Source organism: Pituophis catenifer, unplaced genomic scaffold (assembly GCF_029215685.1).
Source record: "Pituophis catenifer annectens isolate HBS135680 unplaced genomic scaffold, rPitCat1.0.hap2 SCAF_17, whole genome shotgun sequence".
Classification (NCBI taxonomy): domain Eukaryota; kingdom Metazoa; phylum Chordata; class Lepidosauria; order Squamata; family Colubridae; genus Pituophis; species Pituophis catenifer.
In genome coordinates this window covers 5,248,720-5,271,094 of record NW_027256897.1, presented here as the reverse complement: position 1 = coordinate 5,271,094, position 22,375 = coordinate 5,248,720, and the positions used below count along the sequence as shown (strand labels likewise).

Sequence of the window (22,375 nt, the reverse complement as noted above, 5' to 3'; positions counted from 1 at the left end):
TTCTGAAGAATTGAAGAAGCTTCTTGGATGAGAAGCAAAACGTCTTCAAGGAGAAACAAACTTGTTGCCTTCTGAAGAACTGAAGAAGCTTTTTGGATGAGAAGCGAAAAGTCTTCAAGGAAGAACAAAGTCCAGTTGCCTTCTGAAGAACTGAAGAAGCTTCTTGGATGAGAAGCAAAACGTCTTCAAGGAAAAACAAACTCCAGTTGCCTTCTGAAGAACTGAAGAAGCTTCTTGGATGAGAAGCGAAACGTCTTCAAGGAAGAACAAAGTCCAGTTGCCTTCTGGAGAACTAAGGAAGCTTCTTGGATGAGAAGCGAAATGTCTTCAAAGAGAAACAAAGTTCAGTTGCCTTTTGAAGAAGTAAAGCAGCTTTTTGGATGAGAAGCGAAATGTCCTCAAGGAGAAACAAAACCCAGTTGCCTTTTGGAAGAAAAAAAAAACACCTTTGGGACACTGGACCTTATGTTTTGCTGTGACATCTGAACTGGCTCACCACTTCAGAATGAGTTTACCAACACTTGGGAATTTGATCGTGCCCATTAATACTGGAAAATGTCTCCTGTGGAGTTTGGGGGGGGGCCCTCACGAGATGACCTATTTCTATTGAAATGATACAGGCTCTCCAACAGAAGTTGCCTTTCCTATCGCCTGAAAAGTGACTCATGATTAATTTCCCAGGGAATGGATGAATTTTCCCATGGAGACAAGGAGCTGTTACAGAGAGCGGAGGCCCCTGGGGGAAGGGATGGAGGGACAGATGTTTAAAAGGGTTCTATTATTCCCACCCACCCACTCGCCCCCCGGTTAAACAAACAGCATCTTCAAATCGAGGCTCAGAATCAGAATCGAGCTGGAAGGGACCTTGGAGGTCTTCTAGTCCAGCCCCCCTGCTCGAGCAGGAGACCGTATAGCATTTCAGACAAGTGACTGTCCAGTCTCTTCTTAAAAACCTCCAGGGATGAAGCATCCACAACTTCTGGTGGCAAGCAGTTCCACTGGTTAATTGGTCTCACTGTTGGGAAGTTTCTCCTTAGTTCTGGGTTGCTTCTCTCCTTGATTAGTTTCCATCCGTTGTTTCACGTCCTGCCTTCTGTTGCTTTGGAGAATAATTTGACCCCCTTTTTCTTTATGGCAGCCCCTCAAATACTAGAAGACTGCTATCATGGCCCCCCAAATCCTAGACAAGCCAAACCCAATTCCTTCAAGCGTCCTTCATATATTTTCGTCTCCAGGCTTTTAATCCTCTTAGTTCGCTCTTCTCTGCACTTTTTCCAAAGTCGCAACGTCTTTTTCTGTAACGTGGTGACCAAAACTGGATGCCTTATTCCAGATGTGGCCTTACTAAGGCTTTATAAAGCGCTACTAAGACTTCCCGTGATTTTGATTCTGTGCCTCTGTTTCATACAACCAAGGATTGTGTTAGCTTTTTTGGCTGCTGCCGCAGACGGCTGGCTCGTATTTAAGGGATCGTCCACTGGGACTCCAAGGTCCTTCTCAGTTACTGTTTTTTGAGCCTGGTCTCGCCTAATCTGTATTTGCACCTCTGTTTTTTTTCTTTGTTGTTGTTAGTCCCGAAGTTGTGTCTGATCCATCGCGACCCCATGGACAACATTCCTCCAGGCCTTCCTGTCCTCTACCATTCTCTGGAGACCATTTAAGCTCACGATGACTGCTTGAGTGACTCCATCCAGCCACCTCGTTCTCTGCCGTTCCCTTCTTCTTTTGCCCTCCATCGTTCCCAGCATTAGGCTCTTCTCCAGGGACTCCTTCCTTCTCATTAGGTGGCCCAAGTATTTGAGTTTCCTCTTCAGGATCTGGCCTTCTAAAGAGCAGTCAGGGTTGATCTCCTCTAGGACCGACCGGTTGGATCACCTTGCAGTCCAAGGGACTCGCAGGAGTCTTCTCCAGCACCAGAGTTCAAAGGCCTCCATTCTTTGGCCTTCTCAGCCTTCCTTATGGTCCAACTTTCACAGCCATCCATTGCAACTGGGAAAACCATCGCCTTGACTATACGCTCTTTTGTTGGCCATTTTTTTCCTGCCTAGGTGCAAGTTCAAATCTCACCAGGCTCAAGGTTAACTCAGCCTTCCATCCTTCCGAGTTAGGTAAAATGAGGATCCGGATTGTGGGGGCAATAAGCTGACTTTGTATAAAAAAAGAACACTGCTTGGGGGGGGGGGGCGAAAGCCCTACTAAGCAGGTATATACAAAAGTATGAAGGCTATTGCTTAACACATTGTAAGCCGCCTTGAGTCTCCGGAGAAGGGTGGCATATAAATCGAACCAACCAACCAACCAATCAATCAATCAATCAATAACAGAGCCTGGTTTAGCTCAACAGACTAAACACTGTAATTTAACACCAGCTGTCTGCAATTAAAGTAAGATCGAATCTCGCCAGGCTCAAGGTTGACTCAGCCTTCCATCCTTTCTAAGGTAGGTAAATTGAGGACCCAGTTTGTGGGGGCAATAAGCTGACTTTGTATAAAATATACAAAAAAGGATGAAGGCTATTGCTTAACGCATTGTAAGCCGCCCTGAGTCTCTGGAGAAGGGCGGCATATAAATCAAATTAAAAAAAATAAATAAGCTGAGATGCTCTGAATAGGATAGCTGCACCCATCCAACACATGCCCATTAATATTTCACCAAGTTGGAGGGGGGTGGGGTGGGGAGAGGGAGGAAGCAAATCTTGTTAGATAGATAGATAGATAGATAGATAGATAGATAGATAGATAGATAGATAGATAGATAGATAGATAGATAGATATAGATATATATAGATATATAGATATGTAGATATAGATATATAGATATAGATATAGATATAGATATATAGATATAGATATAGAGATATAGATTTATCTATCTATCTATCTATCTATCTATCTATCTATCTATCTATAGAAGTGAGTCACCCCAGTTGGCTCAGGGGAAAGAAAGTCAACAAAATCACCTCCGACTGGACTATGGAACTGTTCTGAATGCACGAGATTAATTGTGTTTGTTCCCGACTCCCTGAAGCATCTCGGCATCGGATCTAGTAATCCCGGCAGGGTCCAGGGCGTGTGTGTGTGGGGGGGGGGGAAGGGCAGTTGCAGCATAAGGGAGAGCAAACAAGAGGCTCTTGAAATCAACAGATGCTGCAGTGCAGGCAGGCTGGCAAAAAAAAAAAATAGGAGTTGGACGCTCAAGCAAACATCACCTCTGTTCCAAAAAAGGTGAAGCAATTTTATGACACTCGAATTGAACTGGGATTATCCCGTTCACGATGATGACTGCAGCATAAACAAAAGAGATGAGGCCGACGGGGGGGGGGGGGGGGGGGATGGGGTGGGAGGGCTGCCTTCCCTTTGGAACCTCTCAAATAGGGGTCTCCAACCTCGGCAACTTTAAGCCTGGCGGACTTCCAACTCCCAGAATCCTCCAGCCAGCTTTGCTGGAGAGTTGGAAGTCCGCCAGGTTTAAAGTTGCCGAGGTTGGAGACCCCTGCTCTAAAAGGGACACCCCCACCCCCTTTTTCAACAAGACGACCCGAACAGGGACGTTTTAAAAAAAATGAAAATGAAATTTCCAATGCAGCGTAAAAAAGCGGTGAGTGAAGTAGTAAAAAAAAATAAAATAAAAAACCCGACACTCAAATCGTGATGCAATCTTGAAGTTTTTAAGACTTGGGGAAGTAAAAAAAAAAAAAAATTTAAAAAAAAAAAAACGGGTGCCAGGAATGTGTTCCGAGAACTGTTGAAAATGTTTTTCTCTCCTTGCAGAGTTTGGGATTTTAGATCAAGACAAAACACTTAACGGAAGAAATACCCCAAGGGATGCCTTCCAGACTAGCCAGCCTGAGGAATTCTGGGAGTCGAAGTCCACGGGTCTTAAAAATTGCCACGGTTGGGCATCCTTGGTTTAGACCAGTGGGCACCAACTGGTGGTCCGTGAGAAAATTTTGGGGGTCCGCAGAAAAATTATTTGCATTTTATATTGCACTAAATCAGGGGTCCTCAAACTACGGCCCCTGGGACGGATACGTGCAATGAACGTTTGTGTTGCTGCAGAGAGTCTCCCCCTTTGGGGTCTTTTTGTGCGGTCGGAGGGGGGCAGAAATTCCGACTCGGGGTCTGCTTCGGCCTCCTGGTGTGGGGCTTTGGGCGAAGGGTTGAGGGAAGCGCCGCTGGTGGCGAAGAGCCGGAGGGCCTCGTTCCAGTGGGACAGCATCATGGCCTGGAACTGGCTGACCATCTCAGCTTGGTGAGCCTCCAGGCGCCGGTACCTGGCCTTGCACTCCCACAGGTCTTGGAAAGCCTCTAGTCCTCAGTGAGGAGGCTTCTGCTGAGCCTCCTTCTCGGCCAGATCCAATTTGAACTGAGCTCTTTTGCCAACTCTTTCTCATGGTGGCTGCTTAGCTCCAACAACTGCTTCCTGTGGGGGCCATAAGGAGGCCGGGCGGGGAAGGGAGGAGTGGCTAGGAGGGGAGGGGTAAGTAGAGGCCAGCGAGGTGCCCCTCGATGCGAGTTGGCCACTCCCACCCAGTCAAATGACCACCTAGCCACGCCCACCCAGCCAGTCATTAGGCACAATCATATTAGAGGTCCGCGGGAGTTAAAATTATGAATTTAATGGTCCCTGAAGTCCGAAAGGTTGGGGATCCCTGCTCTAGGCCAACCTTCCAAGGCTGGGAACAAAGTTGGTGGGAAAGATGTCCGGCAACATACAAAGCAACAACAGCCGCTGTTTCTTTGTGCCATTTTAGGGTGTTTCGAATTCAGAGCAAGCGCAGCCTGTATCCAAGGAACCAGAAGCAACGGGGCAGCAATGCTTCGGTCTCAAAAAGCGGCATTCAGCAGGCCTTTGAATCAACGGAGCAACAGAGAAGCCACAGGAATTCCTTGGGTGTGTCATCTTTTGCACAAAGGTCCCTCCAACACGTTGGGAGATTTGCGCCCTTCCCCACAGCACCGTGAGATGGATTTCAGATTTTCCTGCACCCCGTAGATAAAGAGAATTAGGGGGATGCTCAAATTGAAGAGGTCTGGAGGACGAGATTAGAAGCAAGGGCATTTTCCGGAGGGCTGTTTTGCCGACGTCAGATACCCCAAAGTTTCAAGAACTCGTCTTCACTGTAACAGCGACGCAAACATCATCCTCAGTTTTTCGGTTACGACCGTTCCTGACTTCACTACCTGAGACCCCTTTAAAAACCGCCTCCCATTGTTAAGATTTTTGCATACTTGGATTGCACAAAGATGAAGAATAACTCTGAATGTTGACAAGGTTCTTAAGAGCCCTGATAAAGAGGGGAAAGGATGCTAAGGGAGGCTCCCCGATTAACGGCAGAGAGGTGGAAAATTTTTAAGCCCGGTTCACAAGGGAGTATCGCAACCTTAGAAACCATTAACCGTGCCAAGCTTCTGTCTTTGCTACGTCGGCTTAAGATACTCCGGCTTTCCAGCATGTTCCGTGTAACTGATCTAAGAGATTGTGTGATCATTAATTTCTTTCTTTTCTTCCCGGCCCGACCTTCCGCCTTAAGAGAGATTTCAAAATAAATATTCAAGCTCTTTCTAGAACCTTGACAAAATGTTCGGCGACTTGAAACCATTCTTTTGACATTTTCCGTCTGTTATTATTATTATTATTATTATTATTATCATCCTCATTGCCCTTTCATCTGTAATTCTGAAGATCCTTATCGAGCCAAACGAACGTCTGAAAACCAGTTCGCCTCCATTCTTTAAATTCAGGTAGCCTTATTATACAAGGCTGGAAATTTTGGGGAGGGAAAGGGGCAGTTTTTTCAGACCGCATTCTTTACCTGCATTGATTTCAAAGGATGCGTAAAATATGAAGGCTATTATTTGTCCTAGACGTGGCACAAATGAAACCGGTTGTGCCCCCTGGATTAAAAGAAGCTTTCCAGAGGGACAGCACCAATTTATTAGTCTCTTTCTTGTATTATTTGTATTATTTGTAAATCCTCCTTTTTACATGAAGCACACACCGTCTCCCCCCCCCCCCCGTTCTTACCTATCTCTCTATCCTCTCCTCCATCTTTCCTATAAGGCGTGAGAAGTTTCAACACATCAATTCTCTCTACTCATTTCTTTTTTAAAAAAAACCTCTCCTACCCACCTCCTACTTAAAAGTTCTACATATCCTACAAGTTCACCCTTCCCATGATCCTTTCTGGCGCGTTAAAATTCTAATCCAGCAAATTTAATTGATTATTAATTTTTTTTTGCATACTTCGATGTACATGTTCAACTGTTCGCTTGTACCGAGCGGCCAGATCTGGCTTCCAAGACGAACTTTTGAGTTTGCTAAGTAGACGGAAAGGCTCTTTTTCATTTTTACGTATCTAATGGGAGAACTAAATTGTTTTGTTTTGTTTTTTAATTCTACGTGGTTCTCTTGCACAAATGAACCAAGGCAGCTTTTCCGAGGCTCACCGCCCTCCTTGCAGGCACATCAACCGTATATAGTGACCGCAGCACAAAAAATCCTTTTTCGGTCCCCGGACGCAGGATTCTCAGCTCTCCTTGCGACAAACGCAACTGGAGAAGCATGAAGAGATTTATGCGCTCTGAGGGAATCTTACACACACACACACACACACACACACACACACACACACACACACACACACACAATGCCACAATCCTAAATTAAGACAAAATCCTTGCCAAGAGCTATTATTGAAAACTTCCACTTAGGTTATCAGCCTGGAAGTCTATCGGTCTTATTGGCCTTCGGCAGGTAAGTCGAGCGATTCAAGAATTGCAGACGGAGGGAGAATATCAGATGCGGGGTTGCATCACGCCAGCTGAAACTTCTTGGGGTGTTTTTTTTTTTTTCTCAGCGGTACTGTCGCCAAGGTTCCCATTCCCCAAGCGGCTTTTCCGAAGCCCCCGAGGCCCCTTGCCCCACCCTCTTGTCACCCTCCCTGCCCCTCCGACGGGTCCCAGTCGCGCGGGGAGAAGAAGTCTGCCTTGGAAACGTTACCTCTGTGAAATGCTCGGCAGGCCCAACCACCAGGAGAATGGTCGACCTCCTTTCGGAGGGATCGGCCTCTTTGTTGTTGTGCAACTTTTGGGGCATCTTTGGTGCTTGGTCCCCGGGGTTGAGAACGGGGGGTTCTTCCTTGGCCGCATCCTCCTTGGCGCCGGCGGGGTCTTCGCACCCAGCCCTTTGAAAGAGGGAAGAGAAGAGACGCCAGAACGACTGCAGCATCCCCTTAATCCCTTGGCGAAGGGAGAGGCTCGCTCGGACGGGAAGGATGCTCGCTGCAGGGTTGGGGGGGGAGGACGGATGATCCGCTCAAGCTGAAGAGGAGGAATCGGTCCTGCAATGGGAAGCTTCACACCAGGCCTTGCCAGAGGCTCATGTTGCGGTTGCAGTGCCTGCCTGCCTGCCTGCCTTTGAAGACGCTGGCAGCGTTCTCGTGCCTGGACTCACAAGCAGTTCATTCAAGGAGAGAGAGAGAGCGAGAGAAGGAGGGAGGAAAGATGCTGTCTGCCGCGGGAAGCCTGCGCAGAAGCCTCTCTCCCGTGGCCAGAAGGATGGAGCTCCGCGGAGTTTGCCAGCTGCAGGATTAGCCGGGGAAGCGTGTCCTCCCCCCACCCCCAACCCATACAATGCACGTCAAAAGGAGCACAAGCAGCAGCCCCGATGATCCAGCCTGCATTCTCACTGCAGCAGGGCCCGGCCAATCGAAGCTCCCAACACTAACAGGTTCATTATTCAAACCAGACGCCTCGGGCCAATCAGAAGAAGCTGTGACTGGACACTTTTCTGGCTTGCAGACGGGAAGGGGTGCAGAAGGGCGACCTCGGTCTAGGAGGATGCACGGGCTCCGGGGAGGGTCAGTTGAAACAGAGGAAGCATTCAATAGAAGATGACACTCGTCCCAAAAAAAAAATGCACAGGGGGAAAAATAAACAAATCCTCCTGTTATTTTGGAATCCTTGCAACATTTTCAAGTCTTGTTCTAACTCTGTTTTTCCCCCTTACCAAATAAATTTCCAAAAAAAAAAAAAAAAAGAAGAAGTAGTCAGCAGCCCTGGATGATCTTATGTAGAAACATCTGCAGGAAAGCCACCGAGGAACTCTTGAATTCAACCCTGAGCTACAAATATTCTTATTTATTGGTAAAAAAAATAAAATAATGATTGCCACTTTCTCAAAGCCTACCCAGACAGGAATCCGGGAAACAGAAAGCGAATATTTCCCTCCGCCGCATCAATTTACCGCCTCTGTTTTTGGCAGATTCTAACAAGCATTTCGATTATAGCTTGCTTTCTTTCCCCCCCCCCCGCCCCTTTCAAGATGAATAAAAGGCCAAACCGTGTGTGTGTGTGTGTGTGTGTGTGTGTGTGTGTGTGTGTGTGTGAGGGAATCATACATCAGTCCGGTGGAGAATACAACTCAAGATGCAGAATTCAAAAGGCAGTCTGGGCATGCGAAGGGACAGATTAGATAGGTCTCCTCTCTGGTATGTTTCTGCTTTTGACATGATAAAAAGCCCACGGAGCTGCCCCTCTCTCGGGTCTGGTGTGGTATCAGCAAAACCAAGATTTCCATTTTCTGCTGCTGTTTATTATGAGTTTTAACCTGGTTAGGCCCGTCTGAGTCGAAACGGACGGTCCTCTTCATGATCGTCAAAGGAAGGAGCTGACTTCTCTCACCGGTTTCGTCCCTTCAGTTTCCAGAATTAATAACAGAGCAAAGGACACCCCCCACCCCAGAAAGTAACAGAATAACACAGTGGAAAGGGGCCTTGGAGATCTTCTAGTCCAACCCCATGCTCAAGCAGGTGACCCTGTCCCATTTCAGAGAAATGGTTATCTGGTCTCTTCTTAAAAATCTCCAGCGATGGCGTGCCCACAACTTCTTAATTAATTGTTCCACTGATCAATTGTTCTAACTGTCAGGAAATTTCTCCTTAATTTCAGGCTGCTTCTCTCCTTGATTAGTTTCCATCCGTTGCTTCTTGTCCTGCCTTCGGGTGGTTTGGAGAATAGATTGAACCCCCTCTTCTTTGGGGCAGCCCCTCAAATATTGGAAGAGTGCTATCATGTCTCCCCTGGTCCTTCTCTTCATTAGACTAGACATTAGCTAGTCTTCTTTAGCTTCCAGTCCCCTGATCATCTTTGTTGCTCTTCTCTGCACTCTTTCCAGAGTCTCAACATCCTTTTTATATCATTTATATCATTTTATATCATGTGTGTGTGTGTGTGTGTGTGTGTGTGTGTGTGTGTGTGTACACCAAATTTATATTTCGTTGATAAAGAAATAAAGGGAGACTAGTATGATTTATTTCAAGCTATTTAGCTCTCATCAGCTAGCCATACTTTTACTCAGATTCAAACTTGGGCTCAAATCTATACTAGTCTCCCTTTATTTCTTTATCAGCGAAATATACATTCGGTATAAAAATGGTTTGTCGTGAATGCGACTGCTTGAGGGCTCCTGGATTGGAGCTGAAAGGCGAAAGGAAAGCAGTATGCTCCCTCCCACATGTTGGGGTAGACCAGGTACCTCGATAGAAAAACTCTATCTAACTATCGATCGATCGATCAATCTGCTTCCTAATTTTTACTAACAATGACATGACGAGCTGGTGCTAAGTTCAAAGAGCCTTGATAGTACAGTGGTTTAGTGCACCCTGTTATTAACACAGCTGCCTGCAATTTCTGCTGGTTCGAATCTCTCCAAAGCTCAAGGTTGACTCAGCCTTCCATCCTTTCTAAGGTAGGTGAAATGAGGACCCAGTTTGTGGGGGCAATAAGCTGACTTTGTATAAAATATACAAAAGAATGAAGGCTATTGCTTAACGCATTGTAAGCCGCCCTGAGTCTCCGGAGAAGGGCGGCATATAAATCAAATTAAAAAAAAAAAAAAAAGCAAACTAGTTCCACAAGAGTTCTCTCTTTCCGCCCTAATTCAGAACATTTTCCTTTCATGACACATCCATCTTCAAAGGAAAGCTAGCCAGTTAAGTTTTCTTATATTCACTCCTCAATAAGACCACACCTGGAATACTGCATCCGATTTTGGTCGCTACACTGTAAAAGAGATGTTGGGACTCTAGGAAAAAGTGCAGAGAGGAGCAACCAGGATGATTAGGGGACTGGAGGCTAAAACATACGAGGAACAGTTGCAGGAACTGAGCATGGCTAGTCTAGTGAAGAGAAGGGCCAGGGGAGACATGATAGCAGCCTTCCAATATCTGAGGGGCTGCCACAGAGAGGAGAGGGTCAAGCTATTCTCCAAAGCACCCAAAGGCCAGACAAGGAATAATGGATGGAAACTGAACAAGGAGAGATTCAACCTGGAAATGAGGAGGAACTTTCTGACAGTGAGAACAATCAACCCATGGAACAGAAGTTGCCTTCAGAAGTTGTGGGAGCTTCATCATTTGAGTCTTTCAAGAAGAGATTGGACTGCCACCTGTCAGAAATGGAGTAGGGTCTCCTGCTTGGGTAGGGGGGTTGGACTAGATGACCTACAAGGTCCCTTCCAATTCTGTTATTCTAAAACGTCTATTCTCCAAAGCTCCAGAAAGCAGGACAAGAAGCTAGAAGATAGAACCTAATCAAGGAGAGAAGCAACCTAGAACTAAGAAATTATACAGATGGGTGCCCTCCACTCCATTAGGCAATTGGGAGAGGTTAAAAAGGCAGTATGGAGAAACTTTAAAAAAAACAACAATTTCAGCTGATCTGAAGAAAGCGCTCTCTCTGCTGAGCTCAGAGGAAATGGGCTTCAGGTTCTTTAATATAATTCGGGAAATTGCAAACGAGGGATTTCTGAGTTTTCGCACACTGGTCAACTTGGATGGGGAAGCAAGAAGACTATGGGGCAAGCAGGGAAAGAAATTTCCTCCAAGAAGGATGAGCTGAATTTAAAAAAAAAAAAATTCAGCAGGAAGTTCCTCTTGGGCATCGTTGCTTTTCGACATTTGGTTGACTTTGTGAATTTCCAGCGTTACACAAGTGGGCAGCCGTCATGGCTGTTCTTGACCGTGTTTTGGTTGCATTTCTGAAGCGTTAACGGGACATGGGACTTCATTGGATTGTGGGGAAAAAGAGAGAGAACATGGGAGAGCCAAGGCTGTTTTTCAACTCAAGATGGAAATGCCAGCCCTGTCCCGCCGTGGAAGAAGAGGAAGAGGACAGAAAGACGAATTCACACAGACATGGGGGAGATGGAGAAGAAGAAAGTGTGCGGCAGCTGCCAAAAAAGCCGACACAGTTCTAGGCTGCATTAACAGAGGGATAGAATCAAGATCAGGTGAAGTGTTAATACCGCTTTATAAGGCCTTGGTAAGGCCACACTTGGAATACGGCATCCAGTTTTGGTCGCCACGATGTAAAAAAGATGTGGAGACTCTAGAAAGAGTGCAGAGAAGAGCAACCAAGATGATTAGGGGACTGGAAGCTAAAACGAGTCACAAGTTTTCAGCGCAGGAAGAAATCTTTCCTTCCTGGACGGTATTGAAAACGAAGCCTGTCTCTAAACCCAGTTCCCGATGGCTATGCAAAGCAGGTGGCACAACTGTGTTGACCAAGCCAAGATTGGCTGCATTAACAGAGGGATAGAATCAAGAACACGGGAAGTGTCCAGTTTGATGAAAAGAAGGACTAGGGGAGACAGGATAGCAGTCTTCCAATATCTCAGGGGCTGCCCCAAAGAAGAGGGAGTCAAGCTATTCTCCAAAGCACCTGAAGGCAGGACAAGAAGCAATGGGTGGAAACTAATCAAGGAGAGAAGCAACTTAGAACTCAGGAGGAATTTCCTGACAGTCAGAACAATTAACCAGTGGAACAACTTGCCTCCAGAAATTGTGAATGCTCCAACACTGGAAGTTTTTAAGAAGAGATTGGACAACCATTTGTCTGAAATGGCGTAGGGTTTCCTGCCTGAGCAGGGGTTGGACTAGAAGACCTCCAAGGTCCCTTCCAACTCTGTTATTCTATTCTATTCTATTCTATTCTATTCTACTCTACTCTACTCTACTCTACTCTACTCTACTCTACTCTACTCTACTCTACTCTACTCTACTCTACTCTACTCTACTCTACTCTACTCTATTCCCTAGGTTTTTATGAGTGCCTGCATGCCAGGATAGGAAGCTCAAAGGACAATCTTTAAAAAATGGGGTTTCCCAATAGAAGATAGGCTGTGTGAATGTGGAGAAGGACAATCCATCTCATCATTTATGCTATGGTGCATACGATGTCCTTCATCACGTATGGAGGAAGAGCTCGCACCGGGGAGAGAAAACGATGTGGCTCCATACTGAATGAATGTCACTTAGTTTTAATCCTATTTATTGCGCATACTTTTTACCTGAGCTACAGTGCAATGACCTATTTTATACCCATTTTAATTGCTCTGGGTTGAAGGTTTATAATTTGTGGGTGCTTCTGACGCAAGAGGAGATTCTGAAGAACCAACATCAGACACAGCAAATGTAAGACAAAATGGATGTGGCGTCTCTGCAATACGTGTGTTTTCGGTTAGCTTTCTAAAATGGCAACGCCACACAATCCTTCCATTGTGCTAACTTGCCCTCAAAGCAACACAACCTTCTCTCGGCTCTCTATTCTATACTATGTAGCTTTATTCACAAACAAAATGCAAAAAGTATTCACTTTCCATTCAAACAAACACCAAAAATGATTCAAAAAGTATCGCACGGCCATATAGAAACATAAGAGAACAACAGGAAACAATCAGGAAATAATTCTGATGACTAAAAGCAGAATTGAAGAAAAAAAAAAAAAAACCCCGAAGCTTTCATGTCATCATGGAAACGGTCCCAATTTTCACGGAGATCACTGCACAAAGTGGTCAACAGATGCAGAAAATCTATTGTTGCTCTGGTGGGCACCAACAGGAACCTAGAGTAGTCCTTCATACAGGTAGTCCTCGACTTACGACCACAATGGAGCCCCAAATTTATGTTAAGTGAAACATTTTGTGAGTTTTGCCCCATTTTATGACTTTTCTTGCCTCCGTTGTTAAGTGAATCACTGCAGTTGATAAGTTACTAACCCGGCTTTTAAGGGAAACATTTGTTAAGTGAGTTTTGCCCCATTTTACGGCCTTTCTCGCCTCCGTTGTTAAGTGAATCACTGGCTGATAAGTGACTAACCAAATATTAAGTGAGAAATTTGTTAAGTTTGTGACTTTGAACGGTTACTAAACGAACTGTCATAAGCCGAGGATTACCTGTATAATGGGTGGAGCCTACAACTGAAGCAGAATGAAGCAGCCCCAACAGGAGATTTTTTCCAAGCAATTCACTGGGTAGATGAGAGTTACAGTACGAATGCTAGAAGTCCCTCTCTGGTGTGTCTAGAGCAGAGGTCCCCAACCTTTCGGACCTCAGGGACCACTAAATTCATAATTTTAAATCCCACGGACCACTAATATGATCTGTCTAATGACCGGCTGGGTGGGCATGGCTAGGTGGTCATGTGACTGGGTGGGCGTGGTCAACTCGATTGCACTCACGTCGAGGGGCGCCTCGCCGGCTTCTACTCGCCCCTCCCCTCCCAGCCACTCCTCGCCTGCCCACCTGGGCTCCTTATGGCCCTAACAGGAAGCAGTTGTTGGAGCTAAGCAGCCACCGCGAGAAAGAGTTGGCAAAACAGCTCAATTCAAATTGGATCTGGCCGAGAAGGAGGCTCCGCAGAAGCACCTCACTGAGGACTAGGAGCATAGGCTTTCCAAGCAGAGGGAAGACCTATGAGAGTGCAAGGCCAGGTACCAGCACCTGGAGGCTCCATGGACTGTGATGATCAGCCAGTTCCAGGCCATGATGCAGTCCCACTGGAACGAGGGCCTCCGACTCTTCGCCACCAGCGGCTCTTCCCTCAGCCTTCGCCCAAAGCCCCACACCAGGAGGCTGAAGCAGACCCCAAGTCGGAATTTCTGCCCCCCTCCGACCCACACAAAAAGACCCCGAAGGGGGAGACTCTCTGCAGCAACACAAACCTTCATTGCACGTATCCAGCCCAGGGGCCGTAATTTGAGGACTCCTGATTTAGTGCAATATAAAAAAATGCAAATAATTTTTCCGCGGACCACCTAAATTTTCTCGCGAACCACTGGTGATCGCTGGTCTAGACAATTCTGGAAATAACGCAACTGCCACCGCAAGCTGCCAAGAAAAATGAACGCCCTCGCTCTTGTTTTAAAGTCCAAAGGTCGGAGCCGAGGACCAGGAATAAAACTCGGCTCTCATGACCGGCGCACATTTGCACAACTATTGACATAACTGTGAAATATCTACAGACATGTCACTCAAAGGGCCTGTAATATTCCAAAGTGCCCGATTTGCAACGGAAAGATGAACTACCAGATTCAAAGTTCTCATCGGGAGATGTTTCCCTATCTGACTTACTGCAGGTAGTCCTCCGCTTACAACTGTTCATTTAGTGACCCGTTCAAAATTTACGATGGCATTGGAAAAAACGGGACCGAGGACCATTTTCGACACTGATGACCTTCGCGTCATCCCCACGATCACGTGATCAGGGTTCGTACTTACGACGGTCGCTGCGTCCCCCAAAGTCACGCGATTTCCCCCCCTTTTGTGACCTTCTCCAAAAGGAAAAGTCAGCGGGGAGAGGGGAGCCAGGTTTCATTTAACAACCAGGTTACCGACTTACGAACCGCAGTGATTCGCTGGGACAACTGCGGCAGGAAAAGTCGTAAAGTGGGGGACGAAACTCGCTTAGCGACAGAAACCCTGGGCTCAAACTTGTGGTCGTAAGTCAGGGACTTCCCGTATATACGCTCTTAACATTCTGCTTTGCACGCAAAAATGAAAATAATCCTGCCAACATTTCTGGGCGGTCCAAGACGGGATTTCTTTCAAACACGCCAGTTCGTCACAGCCGTGGTGAGACCTCACTCTGTCGGTGTCGGGGTTCCAAGTAATACAGTTGGACAGATGAGAAGAAGTAGAAGAATTCGGAGGCTGGGCTCTAGTCCCGAGAAGGGAGGGAAGAGAGGTTTCGCCAGCCCTACGAGAGAAAAGATGAAAAGCCAAGAGGAAGTTGTCAGACAAGGAGAGATGAAAGCATGACAGGCTAAGGAGAGAAAAAAAAATGCCCCTTGATATGACAGTCACTCTTGCAAAGACAAATTTAGCGACACCAAGAGGTTCACGGCAAACTAGATGGCTATAAATACAGAAGCAGAAAGTGGGTTTTTTATGTATCTTTGATCTCTTTTAAACTAGAATAAAAAAGAAATTTGTAATGCCAAGGATGCATCCCCAGGCAGCAGAAATAACTTTTGCATGACAAGCAAGCCGAAGCGCGGCGTTTGGCGTGTTTTAACAAAGCTCACGGAAATTAGCGCTGCCCGTACGTGTAGCAAACACAAGCGTTCGCTGCCAGAATGTAATTGCAAAGCATGTCGGCCTATCAAAGCAACACAGATTATTTCGCGTTACGGTTTTAACAGCAGCGCTGCAAATGAATCGCACCGTTTTCTGTTCGTCACCCCCCCCCCCAGGCTCAAAAGTAGGGAAATTGAGACCTTCAAATCTTGCCTGGAGTAGTCCCAAAGGTGCTTTTTTTCAAGAGGCAACGGGACTTTTCTAGTTTTTCTCTGAAGGCAGAATAACAGAGTTGGAAGGGACCTTGTAGGTCATCTAGTCCAACCCCCCGTCCAAGTAGGAGACCCTACACCATTTCTGACAGATGGCAGTCCAATCTCTTCTTGAAAGTCTCAAGTGATGAAGCTCCCACAACTTCTGAAGGCAACTTCTGTCCCATGGGTTGATTGTTCTCAGTGTCAGAAAATTTCTCCTTATTTCCAGGTTGAATCTCTCCTTGGTCGGTTTCCATCCATTATTCCTTGTCTAGCCTTCAGGTGCCTTGGAAAATAGCTTGACCCCCTCCTCTCGGTGGCAGTCCCTCAAATATTGGAAGACTGCTATCGTACCTTCCCTTGTCCTGCTCTTCACTAGACTTTTGAAGACGTTTTGCTTCTCATCCAAGAAGCTTCTTCAGCTCTCTCTTCAACGCTGAAATCTTCTTGGATGGGAAGCGAAATATCTTCAAAAGGAAAAACAAGGAAGTGCAGTTGCCTCCTGAAAAAAGCACCTTTGGGAAAACCATGACCTGGATGGCTGAGAATCTCCATAGATATTTAGCTGTGCATCAGAGCTGAAGAAGCTTCTTGGATGAGAAGCGAAACGTCTTCAAAGAAAAAACAGAAAGTCCAGTTGCCTCTTGAAAAAGCACCTGAGAGTATTTGCCCTCCAAAAACTATATAAAATCAACCCATGGATGCTTTCGGGAAAGAAATAACTGCTCGAGTTCGGACAAAGCCGGGCAGTTCAGATTTCAAATATCCAAATCGTATTTGAAGCCAAGAAAAGGACATGCCACCGTGGGCTCACGAAAGATTAAATATTATTGGCAGCAAGAATTACATTATTTGCACTTGTATGCCCGCTACGATGGTGTTTAAAGCTGCTCTTTGCAACCGCTCCAAGCGTTAACAGAAGAGGAAGCAAGAGCTGTCGGTCAGGAATGAAAATTAAATACTCGTGACAAAGAAGCGGTTTGGCGCAGAATCAGAGAGGGCAGTCAAGCCTAAATATAAATTTCCCCCGGACTTTTTGTTTAGCTTATTTTTATTTCTGTGCTATTTTAATTTGCTTTTTTTCCTTTTTATAAAGCAGCCGAGTTCATGGGAGAAAAAAAAAAAATCAGAAAGCGTATTACTCACCACATATCGGAATATATTATATGCTCAGATGGAGTATTTTCCCTACTTCAATCTAGCCCAGTAGATCCTTTTTGGTGCCGAGTGCCCAAACCCCCAAAATGCAATGTGAGTGCCCCCCTGCACATGTGCCCTGTCCCCGTGCATGCACCCCCGAGCCCCACGCCCCGTTTTGGGCCTGGAAAGCCTCCTGCAGCCCACCTGCACATGTGTGTGTATGTAGATAGATAGATAGATAGATAGATAGATAGATAGATAGATAGATAGATAGATAGATAGATAGAGATAGATAGATAGATATATAGATAGATAGGTCTTTGGTTATTCGGGTTTTCTCCCGTGTAAAATTGGAAGTGTCTTGGCGACGTTTTGACGAAGTCTCATTCGTCATCTTCAGGCTGGTGTTTTCGGCTTCGTGCTTCTAGGAGCAATGTGTGTAATCGCAGCTGTCCTAGAAGCACAAAGCCGAAAACACCAGCCTGAAGATGACGAATGAGACTTCATCGAAACATTGCCAAGACCCTTCCAATTTTACGTGGGAGAAAACCCGAATAACCAAAGACCTACATACAAACACCCGTGAAAACTTCAGAAAACATATCTATATCTATATATAAAGTTAAAATCTCGGGTGTTTTCCCACGTCATTATAAGTTTGTTAGTTAAAATGTCTAAAATCCTGGCTAAGATCACAGCTCAGATTCCTCTAAATTCCCAAACAAAAATCTTTTTAAGGTCTTTCAAAAACTCTGGCTGAAATCCTAACCAACACTTTAAGGTTAGGCAACGTTTCGACAAGCTCTCTACCTTGTCATCTTCGGGCCTTTATTATCAGTTTAGAAGCTGTGGGTCATGCTTCATTATACTAGCTGCAGCCTGAATGTGTTAATGGTCCAGTTTTCTCTGGCTCCCTATTACCAACACACACCCACGAAAACTTAAGAAGACAGATATATATGTAACATACATATACATATACATACATACATATATGCACACACTTGCTATATTTACATACATATGCTGTATATACACACATGCGTGCACAAACACACACACACACATATATATTTATATATATTAATCACAGACCATTCAGCATATATAACTGGGGGGGGGGGCAAGAGTCTTGAGAGTTTACAAGGTTGATATTAGATGGTCCAAAGCTATTACAGAACCTAGTTGTTCTTCGGGTACCCCAAAGAAAACTGTTTGCAGAAATGACAGTACAGCGGACCCTGGTCAAGCACCCCAGACTCCACCTGGCGCTGCCACATCTGATAAGTCAACACGAAGGTTAACGGCAGGGCTAATTGCACCAAACCAACAAGGGTGCAGAAATGCAGCCTGTTTAACAAGGGCCGAGACTTGTGGCAAAGACTATCAGGTGACAAAGCAATCGTATCAAACCTCCAGCAAACAAAAGGAACGATTGAAGAGGGCATTTGTTTACACACGGGGCTAGATACGTGCTTACCTACCAGTACAGATACTCCTCGATTTACAACAGTTCACTTAAAGAATAGACTAGACTAGACTAGTGTCAGACTGCGGTGCTATCTCAAAATTAAATGAATTTCCAAACTGCCAATCTTTAAGGAAATCTTTCTTTAATTGAGCTCAGCCACCGGATCATGACTCCGCGCGGACAAGACTGACCTTTTGCCTCCCAATCTCTCCCTTTCCGATCCCCAAATCTCTGCTTCTCATTGGCTGTCTTCCAAGTCATTCTTCAGACTTCTTTACCTCGTCATCTCCCAGGAATGTGCCCCCTCCCCTCATTTCCACGACAACCAGGCTTCAAAGGGATTTAGCAGGCAAAAGTTTCAGAGTTTATCTTTCACTCTCCTCTGTTCTCTCTATGCCAGCGTTGCAACGCTGACAACTAGACTAGACTAAAGAAAAAAATAAGAATAGAATAGAATAGAATAGAAAGGATGCCGTGCTAGCAGGCAACTCTATGGCGGGGGAACCGACTTCCGGTCAACAGAGGAAAAAGGACGCTGCACTAGGGTTAGTGGGAACTGGACTTCTGGTCAGCTCCCGAATTGAACGGGGGCTTCCGGTTAGGACCTCTGTGGCTCTCTGGGTGTTCAAGGTTGCCGACCCCTGATCTAGGCCATCCGATTCATCACAACTTCTAGAGCACGGATGTGAAACTCGACACGTCGCATTGCTGTCATTTTCCCCCTTTTGCGGAGCTGGGGTGGGCGTGGCTTCCACGTGACGCATCCAGCCCCGTGGGCTGCCAGTTTAACACCCCTGTTCTAGAGCGTCCCCCAGAGACCCCTGTTATAGGATAGTCTTGTAGAAATGATATTCTCGTGAGACTATCCTATTATTCAGATTATGCTGAATAATCTGCAAGACCCTTGAAGGGGCGGGGAGAGAAGGATGGGCAGGAAAAAGGTTTGGTAGACACACACATAGCGAGTGGTCCTTGTGACGGATTTGTGCAAGGAAATACAGACAGCCCACGACTTACTATCGCGATTAAGCCCAAAATGTGTGCAAGGAAAACCTCCCTTACAACTGTGGTTTGTTAATCTCAGCAATCATTTATCTGGCCGCTTTTGCAAAAGCCAGCGCGTGTCACGAAGCACAAACCTAGTTCCCGATGAGAGTTAACTTGGTGAGGAATAGCTGCTAGTCTATTCGGACAAGTTTCTGATTTTTCTCATTTCAGGCTTATGCAGTTGGGAAGGAGGCGACGATGCCAAGGCTCACAACGCCAAGGCTTCCCTATCAGCTTTTCTTTGCATTAGCCTAAACATAACTGATTATGAATCATATCATGAGGAAGGAGGCAGAAAGCCAGCTGGGCACCTCGTTGTTTACTTAACACTAGTGATGTACGTGCATTTTATAGAGTAATCAATGGATTAAGATACACGCCTTCATGGATTTTACAATCATATTGAATTTCATTTGTGGGGCATGCCCCTAATCTTTTCCTCTTAAGCTGTAAACCGTTTCAGGCATTTGAGAGGGGGGTGGGGAAGATACCAGAAATGGTGCGAGACTAGAATAGAATAGAATAAACTGGAAGGGACCTTAGAGGTCCAGCGATGGAGACCCTATGATTTCTGGAGGAAAGCTATTCCACTGGTTAATTGTCCTAGAAAGAGTGCAGAGAAGAGCAAGAAAGATAATTAGGGGGATGGAGACTAAAACGTATGAAGAACGGTTGCAGGAACTGGGCATGGCTAGTCTAGCGAAGAGAAGGATCAGGGGAGACAGGATAGCAGTCTTCCAGTATTTGAGGGGCTGCCACAGAGAGGAGGAAGGGGGTCAAGCTATTTTCGAAAGGACCTGAAGGCCAGAGAAGGAATAATGGATGGAAACTGATCAAGGAGAGATTCAACCTAGAAATAAGGAGAGATTTCTTGACAGTGAGAAGAATCAACCCATGGAACAGAAGTTGCTTTCAGAAGTTGTGGGAGCTTCATCACTGGAGGCTTTCAAGAAGAGACTGGACTGCCATCTGTCAGAAATGGTTTAGTGTCTCCTGCTTGGACAAGGGGTTGGACTAGATGATCTACAAGGTCCCTTCCAATTCTGTTATTCTAAAACGTCTACTCTCGAAAGCACCAAAAAGCAGGACAAGAAGCAAGGATCGAAACTAATCAAGAAGAGAAGCAACCTTGAACTAAGAAATTTTCTGAGATCGAGATCAATACCATTTGTCTGAAATGGTATAGGGTTGGACTAGAAGACCTCCAAGGTCCCTTCCAACTCTTACTGTGTTTTCCCCCCACTTATCTTTAAGTAGGGAGGGTCCCACAATTGGAAACCAGAATTTCAGTTTCTATGCAAGACACTGAAGCGAGTTGTCCCTGAATCTACAACCCTTCGGCCATGGTAAAATAAATCATGCGGTCGTTAAGCAAATAGTTTCCTCCATTGACTTCGCTTGTCTGAAGATGGCTGGGAAACTGATCACGTGATCCCGGGACGCTGCCATCAGACATGCCACGTTATCAACCGTCCAAATTTGGATCACACGATCATGAGGATGCTGCAAGGACTGGTCGTAGTTTTTTTCCCAGGGCTGTTGTATCTTCCGTCGCTAAACAAACAGTTAAGTCGAGGACTTTTTAATATTTCTGATCCTTTAGTACATTTCCATCCATTTTTTTTTTTGAAGGCGGTACTCACACTTGAGTGACAAAAACCTTCCACAAAAATCATCCCATCAACTTTAGATTTAGCATAACTTTGTCACCTTAAATGTACACTAATCGGCATATATTAAAATTTTGTTGCATACAGCTCTCAAAGGGTCACCACCTCCAAGATACACTCCATAAGCATGACAAAATAAATCAATGCAAAATTGAGCATATACCCCACATGTATGACACAGAGAAACAACATTGTCTGGTTCGGATGTATATATGTATGTAGCGAGAAAAACAAATCTTGAGAGTTTACCGGACGGATGGCCCAGGGAACAAAGCTGTTCCAGAATCTGGGAGTCCTGCTAGAAATACTTTGAAATCTCCTCCCATTGGGGAGCGACAGAAACAGTCCATAAAGTATGTGTGTGGGGTCTCTCACAATGCTTTGAGGTCTAAGCACATAGCGCTTATAAGCAGCATTCTGAATAAGGGGAAGCGAGCTTCCTATAATCTTCTCCACTGTCCTCACCACTCTCTGTAGGGACTTTCTATCTGAGGCAGTTACTGTCACCAAACCAAACAGGGATGTCCTTACAAACAAAGCCATGATAAAATCGGGGAATCATGCTAGAAAACAAACACAGTAAAATACAGTCAGTCCTCGACTTATGACCACAACCGAGCCCCAAATCTATGTCGCCAAGTGAGACATTCGCTCGGCGGGTTTTGTCCCATTTTACGACCTTTCTTGCCACACTTGTTACAGCGAATCATTGTTGTCGAATTAGCCACACGGTTGTTAAGGGAATTTGGCTCCCGCATTGGGTGTTGCTCGTGGGAAGGTCGCAAAAGGGATCAGGTGACTGGGGGGAGGGAGGACTCTGTGACTGTGGTGTGAATCAGTTGTCAAAACATTCCGAAGGTATAAATCACGTGACCATGCCGCAAAACGGCCGTCGGTCCCCGTTGTTTGCCGGGCCATCCTAACTTTGAACGGTCACTAAACGGAACGGTCGCAAGTCGAGGACTTCCCGCACAGACGATAATTCAAAGGGGGAAAAAACGACTCACATATACAACAACAACAAAAAAAGCCAGGCTACGAGAAGAAGCTGTCAAACCCGGGTCGAGGAGTGTTTTAAGAAGCCGACACGCGTGTTCGAGCGCACGTGTGGATCCACCCAGGGTGGAAGCAAACTCACCCAGAGGTCCCGCTCGGAGCGGTGGAGGCCGAGCCGCTCCAGCCCGACGGCCAGGTCGTGGACGCAGAGCGCGCCGTCCCGGTTAACGTCCAGCTGGACGAAGAGACTGTACAGGCGACGCTCGTGCTCGGCTAGGAACCGGGAAGCGGCCTCGCTGCGGCCTGAGGAGGAGAAGGAAGCCGGAGAAGAAGAGGACGGGGAGACGCGGCCGCACTGGCACAAGACGCCGTTAACGACTGTCGGGGAAGCCAGCGAACGCCGCGCGCCGGCCGGCATAACCGCCACACGAGCACCACA

At 46.1% G+C, this 22,375-nt stretch overlaps 1 protein-coding gene across 4 annotated transcripts in view; it reads right to left on the bottom strand.

Annotated features, from left to right (window-relative positions):
- SLC25A25 (solute carrier family 25 member 25) overlaps positions 1-22,375 on the bottom strand; it is a 52,925-nt gene extending 30,550 nt beyond the window's left edge. For 2 of the 4 annotated variants that reach the window (XM_070955649.1, XM_070955650.1), the window contains exon 1: positions 22,079-22,375. In XM_070955649.1, the coding sequence (XP_070811750.1) occupies positions 22,079-22,354 (276 nt within the window). In that variant the 5' untranslated portion in view covers positions 22,355-22,375. Of the gene's footprint in view, positions 1-7,002; positions 7,099-22,078 lie in introns of those variants that run through there. The other 2 variants (XM_070955653.1, XM_070955654.1) reach the window with 1 other exon arrangement.